Raw genomic sequence first — 16,976 nt, forward strand, 5'->3', positions numbered from 1 at the left:
TTCCATTTTTCTTGCCCTTGGACTCTTCAGCAGCTTGCTGCCTAAGGCCTTCAAGAGAGGGACAGGTTTCTTGTCCCTTACACAGCTCCTCCCTTGAGGGTCCCCCTGGGCCTAAGAGCTCAACCTGATAAGGTTCAAGCTCCAAAGGCTCAGTTCCCTCAGAGGGCAGAACTTCTTCCTGAGAAGAGAGGTTCTCTTTTTCTGACTGTGTTGCAGTTGGTTTCCCAACTGACTTTCCTTTTCTCTTGGTAGGCTGGGCCATTTTTCCAGACTCCAGCTCTACTTTTTCACCCTGTGCCTTGCATTGTGCTCTTGTTTTTACACACACCAGTTCAGGGATACCCAGCATGGCTGCATGGGTTTTTAGTTCTACCTCAGCCCATGCTGAGGACTCCAGGTCATTTCCAAGCAGACAGTCTACTGGGATGTTTGAGGAGACCACCACCTGTTTCAGGCCATTGACCCCTCCCCATTCTAAAGTTACCATTGCCATGGGATGTGCTTTAGTCTGATTGTCAGCGTTGGTGACTGTATAAGTTTTTCCAGTCAGGTATTGGCCAGGGGAAACCAGTTTCTCTGTCACCATGGTGACACTGGCACCTGTATCCCTCGGGCCCTCTACACTTGTCCCATTAATAAAGAGCTGCTGCCTGTATTTTTGCATGTTAGGCGGCCAGGCAGCTAGTGTGGCTAAATCCACCCCACCCTCAGAGACTAGAGTAGCTTCAGTGTGGACCCTGATTTGCTCTGGGCACACTGTTGATCCCACTTGGAGACTAGCCATTCCAGTGTTACCTGGATTGGAGTTTGGAGTGGAACTTTTCTTGGGACAGGCCTTGTCTCCAGTTTGGTGTCCAGACTGACTACAGTTTCGACACCAGGCCTTTTTGGGATCAAAGTTTTTACCCTTGTACCCAGGATTGTTTTGTGAAGAGGCTCTGGGCCCACCCTCCTGTGCAGGTTTTTGGGGGCCTGTAGAAGACTCTTTACTATTTTTATTTTTGGCTGTCTCACCACCTTTCCCCTGGGGAGGTTTTGTGACCCCTTTCATTTGGTCACCCCCTGTGGAAGTTTTGGACACCCTAGTCTTGACCCAATGGTCCGCCTTCTTTCCCAATTCTTGGGGAGAAATTGGTCCTAGGTCTACCAGATGCTGATGCAGTTTGTCATTGAAACAATTACTTAACAGGTGTTCTTTCACAAATAAATTGTACAGCCCATCATAATTACTTACACCACTGCCTTGAATCCAACCATCTAGTGTTTTTACTGAGTAGTCTACAAAGTCAACCCAGGTCTGGCTCGAGGATTTTTGAGCCCCCCTGAATCTAATCCTATACTCCTCAGTGGAGAATCCAAAGCCCTCAATCAGGGTACCCTTCATGAGGTCATAAGATTCTGCATCTTTTCCAGAGAGTGTGAGGAGTCTATCCCTACACTTTCCTGTGAACATTTCCCAAAGGAGAGCACCCCAGTGGGATTTGTTCACTTTTCTGGTTACACAAGCCCTCTCAAAAGCTGTGAACCATTTGGTGATGTCATCACCATCTTCATATTTAGTTACAATCCCTTTAGGGATTTTCAACATGTCAGGAGAATCTCTGACCCTATTTATGTTGCTGCCACCATTGATGGGTCCTAGGCCCATCTCTTGTCTTTCCCTCTCTATGGCTAGGATCTGTCTTTCCAAAGCCAATCTTTTGGCCATCCTGGCTAACTGGATGTCCTCTTCACTGGAGTTATCCTCAGTGATTTCAGAGTTGTTGGTCCCTCCTGTGAGGGAACCAGCATCTCTGACTATTATTTGTGGAGTCAGGGCTTGAGAAGCCCTGCTCTCCCTAAGTAGGACTGGAGGGGTGGAATTTCCCTCCAAGTCACTATCTTCATCCTCTGAGTTGCCATCCTCAGAGGGGTTGGCCTTTTCAAACTCTGCCAAAAGCTCCTGGAGCTGTACTTTGGTAGGTTTGGGGCCCATTGCTATTTTCTTTAGTTTACAGAGTGACCTTAGCTCTCTCATCTGTAGATGGAGGTAAGGTGTGGTGTCGAGTTCCACCACATTCACATCTGTGCTAGACATTTTGCTTCTAAAAGTTGGAATACTTTTTAAGAAACTAAAACTGGTTCTAGAATCTAATTCAAACTTTTAACAAACTTTTAAACTCTAAAAGAAATGCTAACAGGGACTAAACACAAGGCCCTAGCAGGACTTTAAAGAATTTAGAAAACTTTTCAAATTGCAAAAATCAATTTCTAATGACAATTTTGGAATTTGTCGTGTGATCAGGTATTGGCTGAGTAGTCCAGCAAATGCAAAGTCTTGTACCCCACCGCTGATCCACCAATGTAGGAAGTTGGCTCTGTATGTGCTATTTCAAAGTAAGGAATAGCATGCACAGAGTCCAAGGGTTCCCCTTAGAGGTAAAATAGTGGTAAAAATAGATAATACTAATGCTCTATTTTGTGGTAGTGTGGTCGAGCAGTAGGCTTATCCAAGGAGTAGTGTTAAGCATTTGTTGTACATACACATAGACAATAAATGAGGTACACACACTCAGAGACAAATCCAGCCAATAGGTTTTGTTATAGAAAAATATCTTTTCTTAGTTTATTTTAAGAACCACAGGTTCAAATTTAACATGTAATATCTTGTTTGAAAGGTATTGCAGGTAAGTACATTAGGAACTTTGAATCATTTCAATTGCATGTATACTTTTCAAGTTATTCACAAATAGCTATTTCAAAAGTGGACACTTAGTGCAATTTTCACAGTTCCTGGGGGAGGTAAGTATTTGTTAGTTTTACCAGGTAAGTAAGACACTTACAGGGTTCAGTTCTTGGTCCAAGGTAGCCCACCGTTGGGGGTTCAGAGCAACCCCAAAGTTACCACACCAGCAGCTCAGGGCCGGTCAGGTGCAGAGTTCAAAGTGGTGCCCAAAACGCATAGGCTTCAATGGAGAGAAGGGGGTGCCCCGGTTCCGGTCTGCTTGCAGGTAAGTACCCGCGTCTTCGGAGGGCAGACCAGGGGGGTTTTGTAGGGCACCGGGGGGGACACAAGCCCACACAGAAATTTCACCCTCAGCGGCGCGGGGGCGGCCGGGTGCAGTGTTAGAACAAGCGTCGGGTTCGCAATGTAAGTCAATGAGAGATCAAGGGATCTCTTCAGCGCTGCAGGCAGGCAAGGGGGGGCTTCCTCGGGGAAACCTCCACTTGGGCAAGGGAAAGGGACTCCTGGGGGTCACTTCTGCAGTGAAAGTTCGGTCCTTCAGGTCCTGGGGTCTGCGGGTGCAGGGTCTTTTCCAGGCGTCGGGACTTAGGTTTCAGAGAGTCGCGGTCAGGGGAAGCCTCGGGATTCCCTCTGCAGGCGGCGCTGTGGGGGCTCAGGGGGGACAGGTTTTGGTACTCACAGTCGTAGAGTAGTCCGGGGGTCCTCCCTGAGGTGTTGGTTCTCCACCAGCCGAGTCGGGTCGCCGGGTGCAGTGTTGCAAGTCTCACGCTTCTTGCGGGGAGATTGCAGGGTTCTTTAAAGCTGCTCCTTTGGATAAAGTTGCAGTCTTTTTGGAGCAGGTCCGCTGTCCTCTGGAGTTTCTTGTCGTCGTCGAAGCAGGGCAGTCCTCAGAGGATTCAGAGGTCGCTGGTCCCTTTGGAAGGCGTCGCTGGAGCAGAGTTCTTTGGAAGGCAGGAGACAGGCCGGTGAGTTTCTGGAGCCAAGGCAGTTGTTGTCTTCTGGTCTTCCTCTGCAGGGGTTTTCAGCTAGGCAGTCCTTCTTCTTGTTGTTGCAGGAATCTAATTTTCTAGGGTTCAGGGTAGCCCTTAAATACTAAATTTAAGGGCGTGTTTAGGTCTGGGGGGTTAGTAGCCAATGGCTACTAGCCCTGAGGGTGGGTACACCCTCTTTGTGCCTCCTCCCAAGGGGAGGGGGTCACAATCCTAACCCTATTGGGGGAATCCTCCATCTGCAAGATGGAGGATTTCTAAAAGTTAGAGTCACCTCAGCTCAGGACACCTTAGGGGCTGTCCTGACTGGCCAGTGACTCCTCCTTGTTATTCTCATTATTTTCTCCGGCCTTGCCGCCAAAAGTGGGGGCCGGAGGGGGCGGGCAACTCCACTAGCTGGAGTGTCCTGCGGTGCTGTGACAAAGGGGTGAGCCTTTGAGGCTCACCGCCAGGTGTTACAGCTCCTGCCTGGGGGAGGTGTTAGCATCTCCACCCAGTGCAGGCTTTGTTACTGGCCTCAGAGTGACAAAGGCACTCTCCCCATGGGGCCAGCAACATGTCTCTAGTGTGGCAGGCTGCTGGAACTAGTCAGCCTACACAGACAGTCGGTTAAGTTTCAGGGGACACCTCTAAGGTGCCCTCTGGGGTGTATTTTGCAATAAAATGTACACTGGCATCAGTGTGCATTTATTGTGCTGAGAAGTTTGATACCAAACTTCCCAGTTTTCAGTGTAGCCATTATGGTGCTGTGGAGTTCGTGTTTGACAAACTCCCAGACCATATACTCTTATGGCTACCCTGCACTTACAATGTCTAAGGTTTTGTTTTGTTTGCTCATGCACTGGTACCCTCACCTATGGTATAGTGCACCCTGCCTTAGGGCTGTAAGGCCTGCTAGAGGGGTGACTGACCTATACTTGCATAGGCAGTGAGAGGCTGGCATGGCACCCTGAGGGGAGTGCCATGTTGACTTACTCGTTTTGTTCTCACTAGCACACACAAGCTGGCAAGCAGGGTGTCGGTGCTGAGTGAGAGGTCTCCAGGGTGGCATAAGACATGCTGCAGCCCTTAGAGACCTTCCTTGGCATCAGTGCCCTTGGTACTAGAAGTACCAGTTACAAGGGACTTATCTGGATGCCCGAGTCTGCCAATTGTGGATACAAAAGTACAGGTTAGGGAAAGAACACTGGTGCTGGGGCCTGGTTAGCAGGCCTCAGCACACTTTCAATTGTAAACATAGCATCAGCAAAGGCAAAAAGTCAGGGGGCAACCATGCCAAGGAGGCATTTCCTTACAGATGGTAAGAGAGCTTACCACTGCCACATTCAACCAGAGAGCTGGGTCAGTCATTTTACTATGTTGTATGCTCTACTTAGTGCTACTTCCAGTTCTGTTATACACTCAACAGTGCTGACTATATCTAATTCTTTGGAAGAGGAAGTCAATGCAGGTATGAATGGTTTAAAAGACCCAATAGTTTTCTCAGTACGTGAAACCAGTATAGCCATAACATCACTGAATTCCGCCAAAGCTCCCAGCCCCAACAAAATCCCTTGAGATTTGTGTTGTCTCCCCTTCAAAACGGCTTCAGGCCCAAGACTAGTACATCTGATCAAGTCTTTCACCTAGCCTTTTTATATTGGAAGTACATACTTCTTGTGGCCTTTGTAGATCTGCAGGCCACATTTGATCTGGTCTCTAGAGGGTTGTCAGGTTAAGTTGTTTGAGGTTTGGATACCTGACCCTGCCATTGCTGTGACTGAGAAGATCTGGTATATTGGGGAGCTTCTCGTGAGGTACTAGGGACAACTCTAATAGCGCTGTGAACCAGGACTGTCATGCCCAGGTGGGAACCATGAGGGTCATGTCTGACTGAGTTTCCTGAGAATATATGGAGTGGGTAAAAGACACAGAAAAGCGTATACAAGTTCAAAGAGCATCGCTCACAGACTGTGGATGGTGGTACCTGGAGGCGAAGTTTTGGGATTTTGTGTTTTCTACGGCTGCAAACAAATCAATGTCCAATGTCCCCCACTGCTGCAAGTAGCAGAAAAAGACTCAGGGGTGGAGTTCCCACTCGTGGACTTGTTACTGGATCCTGCTTAACAAGTCTGCCACACAATTGTCTGCTTTTGAAAGCTACTTCATCAAGAGATAGATGTGGTGGTGAATAGCCCAGTGCCAGATGGTCTGTGCTAGCTAAGACAGCTGTTTTGAGTGCATTCATCCTTGTTTCTGAATGTAATACACTGCCATCATGTTGTCTGTCCAGAGAAGAACCTTCTTTCCGATTATGTTGGGGAGTCATCTGAATTGCTATATGCTCTAAAATCTTGATGGGGAGTTTTTGCTGATAACCAGTCCAAGGGCTTGGTATTAGAGAGTGTTGCAACTAGAAAATCTGTTTCATCCTCCGTAGTGTGCATTTGTACTTTATGATATTCAGCAGCTCGCTGAATGACACTATGGTAGGAGGATCATCCAGTGGTGATGTCTTAACTGGTACTGGAACTTCATAATGTCTAAATCTGGCAGTACGACATTGTGCGTATCCCAAGGATCTGGGCTTTGGGAGGGTCTCCCTGTGAGTCTGTCATGTGCAAAATGACGAGGGATCTCGGTGTTTGCCTCGTGTGAGTGTACATATGTTGGTGACATAGGCTGCGGAGTTGGTGTGATGCAGAGTGGCATAGGGCTAGTGCCCATATGCTCCATACTTTTCCTCTTTGGAAGAGGCTGTGGGAGGTCAATATCCTGCCTCTTTCGTTTGAGAGTTCGTCGTCAATAGAGCAATTCTTGTGCATGAACTTGAAAATGTTCTAATACGTTTCCATCTTATCAGAAGTTATAATTGTCCTACTTGTCATGGGCATCATGTCTTTCTCAGTTTGTTTCTTCCTATGCTCAGTTGGAATGTAGAACGTCGATACCGGCGCTGTTGGTTTTTTGGTCAGAGTCAAAGTGTGGCTTTGCGCCAAAGACTTCTTCGGAGTCAGCATAGGACTAGGCTCCAATGAGGTGTGCATCAACGTCGTACATTTGCTCTGCTCCAACAGCTTTGTCGATCCCGAAGGGAGGCAGGGCACTGGAGGTTTTTCTGGCACTATAGGCTGCGCAAGTGCTGCTGATATCACCTCCACGCCTATTCCTATGGCCTGGAGACAGACCGGGAACGAGGGCAGTCTTATCCTGTCTCAGCTTGAAGGCACGTTCCTGGTATCAGCCCAAATCTGAAGGCTTTGGCGCAGCCAGGCCATTGTGGGGGCAGTCCTTTGGCGTTCAAGGGGGTCTGTGGACATTGGGTACTCACAGCCCTTGGCATCGTCTGCGACCTGGGCCCCGGCACCAAAGACATCTGTTTCGCTGGAGGTTCCACTGCAAACATCGCAGACTTTTCTTACTCATCATGTTTGCTGGACTCATCGGAAGCAACGTAGTGCAGATTGCACAGGATGATGCTCCCTTCTACAGGAACACTGTTGCCGATCTGTAGTTGCAGTCCTCGTTTGCCGAGAATTCAGCTTCCTCTGCCATCTCCATAGTGTGAGCCAGGCGTTGTTCGCGTCTGGAGTGCTAGGTCATTTTATTCTTGAACAGGCCGCAAACTGTGCAGTCCTGCTCGTATTGCTCCGGTGACAAGCAGAGGTTGCAGACGTCATGCGGGTATGAGAAGCCATAGTGGGCCCTGAATTGAAGGCATTTCCTGGAAAGTCTCTTTTTTTTTTTTACCTTCCATCACTCAGAGCCAAACATTCCTGGTGAACCTGGAAAGGGCTCTGGTGTTGGAGCTGACCAGAAAGGAACAATTGCTGAAACCTGAATCCAAGGGCTGGTGATGATGAGGCAAAGTTGGAATTGTTCAGTAGATGAGGCCCTGGGACTGTTAGGCATTCACAGGCCAGGCAGGCATCAAAGATGTATGGAACTAAAGCGAAATCTGCCCCAATCCGATGGCGAGAAAAATCAATCTAACAATTAAGCTATTGAACATGTGCATTCTCTTGAAGAGGAGGCTCGACGTTACGTCAGCAATAAAAAAAATACTTATAGAAAAGCAAGTTGTAGACTCAGAGCCCAACACTAGATGGCAGGAGTGTGTGTAGCATGTGTATCTGCAGCCAACTCTTGCTACAAGTAGTTCCCTTCAGAGCCATTTTCAGATTTTTTTTTATTTTACTGTTTTTTAGAACGCTCAAAGTGCCACCAGCAATTGCACATCAATATGCCATTTCACACATAAATGGGATCCCACTTGGGTGAGGGCTTTTTATGGGCATCGGCGGCACTCCAAACATAATTTAAGTAGTCTCTGGCTGTTCGTCTGAGCTTGTGGTGGAGAATGCAACAGCAGTGGCCCTATGTTTGCCATTAGGGTAGGTTGTGTGGCCAGCAGTGCCTATCAAGGAGGGTCTCAAAGACACACTGATCTACCACATTAAGCCATAGTGTCAACCCCAACTACCTCATATTCGTTCAAACTTTTTGGGACAACGGCTCACTGCGTATACCATCCTTCTGGTCTCCATACAGTGGGTAACGCCCGTTATCCATATGTTCTTGGTGGAGGCCACTAGCTTCTCCCGGTTATGTATCTTTTTGCTAGGGCAAAGTAATTGCTTCCTCTGTAGATCCACATCTCCAGGGATTCTCAGCAGTACAAACTGTGGGGTTGCTGGGAGGGGTACTCTCAGAATCTGATAGTTCACCAATAATTTCACACCATAGCGCTTGATAAGGGGACATTCAGATGCCTTATGAAAGAAAGTGCCTGCTCAGCCTACAAATTTCAGACATTTTGGTTAGGCTGCCCTATCCATTTTGAACAATCTGTTTCTGTTATAGTACACTCTGCGTAATATCTCCAGTTGGTTAAGTCGTAAGCTCCCATTAATAACTACTTCCTGTAGATGGATCAGTGCATCCTCTGATTCCCGGCGCACCCTCAAAGACTAGAAATTGTCTGACCTGTTATTTATGAGTGCGTGATATGTGAGGAGGTACCCTTTTCCACTAACTCTTTATGTAGAATCCTATTCTCAACTGGAATGCTGTCTTCTAGGGTCTGCCAAGCTAGGGATTCTGGTCTTAGTGTCTTTTTTGAAGGTGGAGTAACTCTTGTGAAAGATCAAGATCATATTTTGTCTATAAATCACCAAATGTTATTAGTAATTTCTGCCTGCCATATCTCCCACTATGAAGAAGTCAATGAAACCCCATTTCGTATACCCGGCCAACGTCCTCATGTGTCTCCATCAGTCCTCTACCCAGAGGTGGGTGGCTCATGACAGTCTATCCCTCCACCCCACATAGTTCTTCACCTTGTCCCATATGCCATCAAGAAGGCCATAGTTGGTCCCGAAGGTATGTGTCTGTAAGCTTTGCCCTATATGAAGCACAACTGGGTGCAGTTCTTCATTAAGGCGCGTTCTGTCTTGTTGCCAGGGTGTCTCTGGGGAAGAAACCCCACATGTTGACAGGCTGCAGTTGTGATGCCCTGTAGTAGGCTCTAAGGTTGGGGAGTAATATTCCCTCATTGTATGTGTTATGCAGAAGCATACAAAAAGTTATGCGCTGGGTACCTCCAACCCAGAGCAGCATGAGCAAATTAACATCCACTTTGTCAACAAAAGCATCAGGGATTGGTCAGGGAGCATTTTTGGAGTGTTTATAGGAATTTGGTAAGGTGTTCATCCTGAACTGGAAAGCCCTGTCCATAAGGAAGGCTGGTCAGCACCGCCATCTATCCACATCAGGCCAAAACTCGCAGCAGAGCACCTCTACATTTTTCTTCCTGAAGTGGGGCCCACTGTGTAATACTTCAAACCCTCTGTAATGGAATCAATCTGTCTAAACTTTATTTTTTGTGGGACTGGGATTGCTTTGTTCCACTCTCCCATGCAGTATATGATCGATTTCTCCTTCAAACATACAATCTGTAATGTAAATGGAGATGATAAGCTACCTTTAGGCCCACATAGCAACCATGCAATGCGGGCCTAAAAGGGACTGTTAGTCTTATGGATAGGTTAATCAGAAAAACATAAAATAGTTTAAATATATACCTTTTTTTCTTCTTTTTTTCTTTTTTCTTCAACTTCTCTAAATTTTTCTTAGCAAGATCTATGATATCCATTGTTTCTTGTTCTGAAGGAAGTACAGAAGTAGAAAATGGCGATGACCCAGCAAAATAGGGCGATCTTGTTGCGTTTCTAGACAGGCTTCGTCTGAGGTTTTCATTCACAGCTTCACTTTCAAAAAACTTGGCTCTAAGTAACAACAGAAACGGCAATGTTCTTAATTCTACACTAGAAGAACAAAGCTAGACTAAGTTCAGAGTATCATGAAGAAAATAAGTAAAATAAAGGATGCAAAAAACAACTACTCAAAACAAAACTCAAGCGTATTTTGGAATGACATGTTTAGCATCACTATTAGCTTCAATAATGTTAATTTTTCACTGTTCATAAATAAACTTTCGTGTAAACATACCTGTATAACTAATAACCCCTTAAAAATTAAATTCCTTAATTCCTAACTACCAGTCAGATTTGGCAATTCTTAACCAAATAAAAAAAAAAAGTGCTATTTCTTTTGAAACTCATCATCATCAGATAATCATTTTCTGATACAAGTGATTTTGTAGTTTTCAGCTTCAAGTCAACAAAAACTGTCTGGTAAGATTTTTTTAAAAAATATTCCTATGAGCCTCACCAATAATACATGTGTACTGCCATTTGATAAGTTTTGTTTTGACCAATGACTTTGTGTTTCACCACTGCGCATATTAGTTGCTCAATGTTCACCAGTAGCACATGGTATGTTTTGTTCAGTTTAGCCGCCTATGGGCTTTGACATTGCATTAGTCATTACATTCTGTATTCTGCCTATTGGCTTTGACATGGCATTAGCCATTACTTTCTGTATTCAGTTGAGCCGCCTATGGGCTTTGACATTGCATTAGCCATTACATTCTGTATTCTGCCTATTGGCTTTGACATGCTGTATCCAGTCTAGCCGCCTATTGGCTTTGACATTGCATTCCTATTGGCTTTGACATGATGTATTCAATTTAGCTGCCTATTGACTTTGACCTGCTATTAGATATTCTGCCTATGGGCTTTGACATGATATTATATATTGCATTTTGTATTCAGCTTAACTGCCTATTGGCTTTGACATGATATTATACATTACATTTTGTATTCAGCTCAGCTGCCTATTGGCTTTGACATGATATTATACATTGCATTTTATATTCAGCTCAGCTGCCTATGGGCTTTGACATGATATTATACATTGCATTTTGTATTCAGCTCAGCTGCCTATTGGCTTTGACATGACACTAGACATTGCATTTGATATTTAGGTTAGCTGCCTATTGCCTTTAACATGACATGGCATTTGATATCTAGGTTAGCTGCCTATTGCCTTTAACGTGGAGTTAGACATTGCAGTTGAGAATCCAAGCTGTATTTTTCCAAGCTGTGTTTTTGCACCAGAGAACCAAGATGTTTTTCTCACAGTAGACTAGACCTGATAAGAGAGGGTACATGGGTGTTGTTTTTCTTCGCTTGAGCTTGGGAACAGGAGTAGTCTTGGAGACCTGGCCAGTCTCCAAAAGGCTTGCTCAGTTTCCCAGGTCTGAGAGGAGGGGGCACACCTTTGTAACGAATGTAACAGGCTGCAGAGAGTCAGATTCGAATCTGCCGGACCTCGTGCTGGAGCTTGGCGCCAGCAATCCCGTGTGGGTAGATGAATCTCTTTCTCGCGGCTGACAGGGGGTCATCAGCTTGCAGACCTTAGAAAGATGAAGCTGTAAATAGTTTCCCACACGGTGAAGTATTTGTTTTGCTTTGCATTCAATATCTTATAAATATAACCTGCTGTGTATATTGCAAACTGATATATTTTGTTTGATTAACGCGGGCTTGAAAGCTACTAATTCGTCATACATAAAAATTGGGGTTGGGGAAGAATTAACAACAATAAAAGTCTTCTTTGACCTCAGAAGTGCATTTCTGGTGTGTTATGTTAGTGCTTAGAAACTAGATAAGAGGAAAGCACTACAACATGACAACACCATCATCCAAGCACCAAAAAAAGACAGCAAAAAAAGAAAAAATAGTGGTTTGGGAGGCGGCCGACACGGGGATATCTGCCCCCAGGGATTGTGCTAGCAGAGGAGCAGACCAGAGGAACTTCTCCTAGATTGGAGGGATAGAAGGATGGGGAGAGGGAGGAATAGGAGGAGGGAGTCTGTCAGTCGTTAGCCTTTGATGCATTACATCAGGAATGGCGACATGGCGGCAGTGGGCTTGTTCCCTGTAGGCACCAAATTGCAAAAGAGAAGGACAGAACAAAGGGACCAAGATGTTACTGCTGCCAGCCAGCAGAAGGCGAAAGCATGATACAACAGCACCAGGGCAGGATGGTGCATTACAAAAATAAGAGGCTTCACCATAGGTGGCAGACATGAAGCAGTTGATAAGTTGTCCGTGAAGTAACAGGCCAGCACATGCCTATATCCTGCAGCATGGCCCAGGCTAGGACAGAAGTTGGGGGAGGGGCAAGGGAGGAACGTCGTGGTGATGCACAGCAGGCTGTGGTGACCGTAATAAGTGACAAGGGGGCACTGGGGAGTCAGGATGACATGCCGCGTCGGCGTGCAGCATCTGCAGAAGGGCCAATGAGAAGGACGCAGTGAGTCCAGAAGGAGTGTAAGTGTCAGGGGAATTACATTATAGAAGGGCTTCGGCCATCAAAGCAGCAACGTTGGAGTGCAGCACGGAGAAGGGTGGCGATGGGGTAGAAGCAGACTTGGGAAAAAAGGTACAGATTGAAGAGAAGGGTCTAGGGCAGGTAGGGTTAAGGGACAGGCCCCACTGCAAATGCATGCAGGAGGTTTGGAGCACCAGCAGGACTTGGGGGAAAGAGAACAGGCATGGGAAAGATGAGTTGAGAAAGAGTTCACAGTGTATGAAAATGTAAGTATGAATGCTCCAAGTGTGGAGCAAGACACTCATGTGGGGGCAATGAAGGTGTGGTGCAAGGAATGGCAGGAGGACAGTGGCAGCAGCAGCCACAGATGGGGGAGGTAGGGGTAGTCAGAGATGCATGGGGAAATGCTCCTACTCCAATTAGGCTGGACAGGCTGTGCCATTGGCTGAAGGCATATGGCAGATGAGGGGACGCAGTACTGTGGTTGACAGGGTTCAGAGGCACATTTTGAATTGGACTACACTGGACAAAGATAGAGACACTAGGTACAGAATTTGAATTCTGCCAAGGAACTTCCAGTGGTGTTCCAAGCTAAACTGGACAAAGAAGTTGAGGAGAATGACGGGGATGATTCCTGAATTGTCAATGGACAAACTAATTCTTACCCCCATTGGATTAGTACCCAAAAAAAGAGAACAGACAGTTTTGGCTTATACATTTACCTTGACCGGAAGACTTGTCGGTGAACAGCTAGGTTTCAGAATACTGGGCCACAGTGACATATTTGTCAGTGGATGTGGTGATTGACCCCGGTGGGGCAGGTGGGAGCAGGGACACAGACAGCAGCATAAAATCAGCTTTCTTTTGGCTGCTGCTCCACCCGAACAATTATGAACTATTGGATATATAGTATGTGGGACAATGGTAGGTTGATAAGGCCCTACCTATGGGGTGCTCAATATCATGTGCACTGTGTGAAATTCAGCTCATTTCTGCAGTGGCTCTTTACATGGGTGACGGGGACAAGCACGGTGACATATTACTTGGATGACTTTCTCTGTAGGGACAACTGGCTTTGCTGACTGTCTGGGGATGCTTTCTAGCTTTGAAGAGCTCTGGGGTTTTGGGAGTGCTTTTGGCTAGAGAGAAGACAGGGGGACAAACTACAGTGCTGTAGTTTTTGGCTATTGTAATTGACTCTGTCAAGGCTAAACTGGTGCAGGACAAGCATCAAGCAATGATTGAGCTGATTAGAGGGATGCTGACAAAAATAAAAGTGTAGGTGAAGGAGAAGCAGGTCCTGTTGGGACACATCAATTTCGCCTGCAGGCAGGGCAGACTTTTTGTAGGTGAGTGGGTTTGATTCAGTCAGGATTATCGCTGTCTGTATGAGTTAAGGCAGACATGAGTATATGGAGCCAATTGTTGGTACACTTCAATGGCATATCTTTAATTGCCTTAGGAGATGAAGTGGAGTGGAAGGTACAAATCATTTTTGATGTAGCAGAGGAGAAGATATTGGTCTGTACGTACTAGTGGGGACAATGGTGCGCAGAGCAGTGGCCGGAAGATTGGACGAGAGGGGAAAGAAACATTGCCTTTCTGGAATTCTTCTCTTTAGTGGTGGCTTTTATACTGTGGGGTGACGGCTGAAAATGAAAATGTCACTTACCCAGTGTACATCTGTTCGTGGCATTAGTCGCTGCAGATTCACATGCAGTGCATAGTCCGCCGTCTGGTGTTGGGTCGGAGTGTTACAAGTTGTTTTTCTTCGAAGAAGTCTTTTCGAGTCACGAGACCGAGGGACTCCTTCTACTTTGGTTCCATTGCGCATGGGCGTCGACTCCATGTTAAATTGTTTTTCCCGCAGAGGGTGAGGTAGGAGTTGTGTATGTTAGTAATAGTGCCCATGCAATGGAATGAATAAGTATGTACAAAATGAAGGTTAAAGTAATATATTTACAAATGTACAAATGTTCAAGATCTACTTCTAAACGGCTACAGGCTCCCGGGGAGGAGGGTGGGCGCATGTGAATCTGCAGCGACTAATGCCACGAACAGATGTACACTGGGTAAGTGACATTTTCAGTTCGGTGGCATGTGTAGCTGCAGATACACATGCTGTGCATAGACTAGTAAGCAGTTATCTCCCCAAAAGCGGTGGTTCAGCCTGTAGGAGTGGAAGTAGTTTGAAATAAAGTTCTTAGTACGGCTTGACCTACTGTGGCCTGTTGTGCAGATAACACATCTACACAGTAGTGTTTAGTAAATGTATGAGGCGTAGACCATGTTGCTGCCTTACATATTTCGGTCATTGGAATATTTCCTAGAAAGGCCATAGTAGCACATTTCTTTCTGGTTGAGTGTGCCTTTGGTGTAATAGGCAGTTCTCTCTTTGCTTTAAGATAGCAGGTTTGGATGCACTTTACTATCCATCTGGCGATACCTTGTTTTGAAATTGGATTTCCTGTATGAGGTTTTTGGAAGGCAATAAATAGTTGTTTTGTCTTCCTAATTTCTTTTGTCCTGTCAATGTAGTACATTAGCGCTCTCTTGATGTCTAATGTATGTAGTGCTCTTTCAGCTATTGAATCTGGCTGTGGAAAGAACACTGGTAATTCCACTGTTTGGTTTAAGTGGAACGGTGAGATAACATTTGGTAAGAATTTTGGATTTGTTCTTAGAACAACCTTATTTTTGTGTATTTGAATAAATGGTTCTTGTATGGTAAACGCCTGTATTTCACTTACTCTTCTTAGAGATGTGATGGCAATGAGAAATGCAACTTTCCACGTTAAGTATTGCATTTCACAAGAATGCCTGGGTTCGAAAGGTGGACCCATGAGGCTTGTCAAGACAATGTTGAGGTTCCATGAAGGAACAGGTGGTGTCCTTGGTGGTATAATACTCTTTAGGCCCTCCATAAACGCTTTAATGACAGGTATTCTAAATAGGGAAGTTGAATGAGTAATCTGCAGGTAAGCAGATATTGCTGCGAGATGTATTTTTATGGAAGAGAAAGCTAGATTTGATTTTTGTAAATGTAGTAAATATCCTACTACATCTTTTGGAGATGCATGCAATGGTTGGACTTGATTATTATGGCAGTAACAAACACATCTTTTCCATTTACTTGCATAGCAGTGTCTAGTGGATGGTCTTCTAGCTTGTTTTATGACCTCCATACACTCTTGTGTGAGGTTCAAGTGTCCAAATTCTAGGATTTCAGGAGCCAAATTGCTAGATTCAGCGATGCTGGGTTTGGATGCCTGATCTGTTGTTTGTGTTGTGTTGTGTTAACAGATCTGGCCTGTTGGGTAGTTTGACATGAGGTACTACTGACAGGTCTAGTAGTGTGGTATACCAAGGTTGTCTTGCCCAGGTTGGTGCTATTAGTATGAGTTTGAGTTTGTTTTGACTCAATCTGTTTACTAGATATGGAAGGAGAGGGAGAGGGGGAAAAGCGTACGCAAATATCCCTGACCAATTCATCCATAGAGCATTGCCTTGAGATTGCCGGTGTGGGTACCTGGATGCGAAGTTTTGGCATTTTGCGTTTTCTTTTGTTGCAAATAGGTCTATTTGAGGTGTTCCCCAAATTTGGAAGTAAGTGTTCAGGATTTGGGGGTGAATTTCCCATTCGTGGACCTGTTGGTGATCCCGAGAGAGATTGTCTGCTAGCTGGTTCTGGATCCCTGGAATAAACTGTGCTATTAGGCGAATGTGGTTGTGAATTGCCCAATGCCATATTTTTTGTGTTAGGAGACACAACTGTGTCGAGTGTGTTCCCCCCTGTTTGTTTAAATAATACATTGTCGTCTTTGTTGTCTGTTTAGACAAGAATGTATTTGTGGGTTATCATTGGTTGGAATGCTTTCAACGCTAGAAATACTGCTAACAATTCTAGGTGATTTATATGAAACTTTCTTTGATGTACGTCCCATTGTCCTTGGATGCTGTGTTGATTGAGGTGTGCTCCCCACCCTGTCATGGAAGCATCTGTTGTTATCACGTATTGTGGCACTGGGTCTTGGAAAGGCCGCCCTTTGTTTAAATTTGTACTGTTCCACCATAGAAGCGAGATGTATGTTTGGCGGTCTATCAACACCAGATCTAGAAGTTGACCCTGTGCATGTGACCATTGTGATGCTAGGCACTGTTGTAAGGGCCGCATGTGCAATCTTGCGTTTGGGACAATGGCTATGCATGAGGACATCATGCCTAGGAGTTTTAATACCATCTTTGCGTGTATCTTTTGTGTTGGATACATAGCTTGTATCACCTTGTGAAAATTTTGAACCCTTTGTGGACTTGGAGTGGCTATCCCTTTTGTTGTGTTGATTGTCGCTCCTAAGTATAGCTGTGTTTGACACGGCAAAAGGTGTGACTTTGCATAGTTGATGGAGAAACCCAGTTTGTAAAGGTTTTGTATAACATAATCTGTGTGGTGTGAACACTTTGTTAGCGAGTTGGTTTTGATTAACCAATCGTCTAGGTACGGGAACACGTGTATTTGCTGCCTCCTGATATGTGCAGCTACTACT

General features: G+C 45.5%; 1 protein-coding gene across 12 annotated transcripts in view; it reads right to left on the reverse strand.

Annotated features, from left to right (window-relative positions):
* The window catches only part of KIF21A (kinesin family member 21A), a 725,937-nt gene that overhangs the window by 446,229 nt on the left and 262,732 nt on the right, over positions 1 to 16,976 (reverse strand). For all 12 annotated transcript variants that reach the window (XM_069229749.1, XM_069229747.1, XM_069229752.1 and 9 more), the window contains exon 11: positions 9,777 to 9,980. In XM_069229749.1, the coding sequence (XP_069085850.1) occupies positions 9,777 to 9,980 (204 nt within the window). The remainder of the gene's footprint in view (positions 1 to 9,776; positions 9,981 to 16,976) is intronic.

This window comes from Pleurodeles waltl, chromosome 4_1 (assembly GCF_031143425.1).
Source record: "Pleurodeles waltl isolate 20211129_DDA chromosome 4_1, aPleWal1.hap1.20221129, whole genome shotgun sequence".
In the NCBI taxonomy this organism is placed as follows: Eukaryota; Metazoa; Chordata; class Amphibia; order Caudata; family Salamandridae; genus Pleurodeles; species Pleurodeles waltl.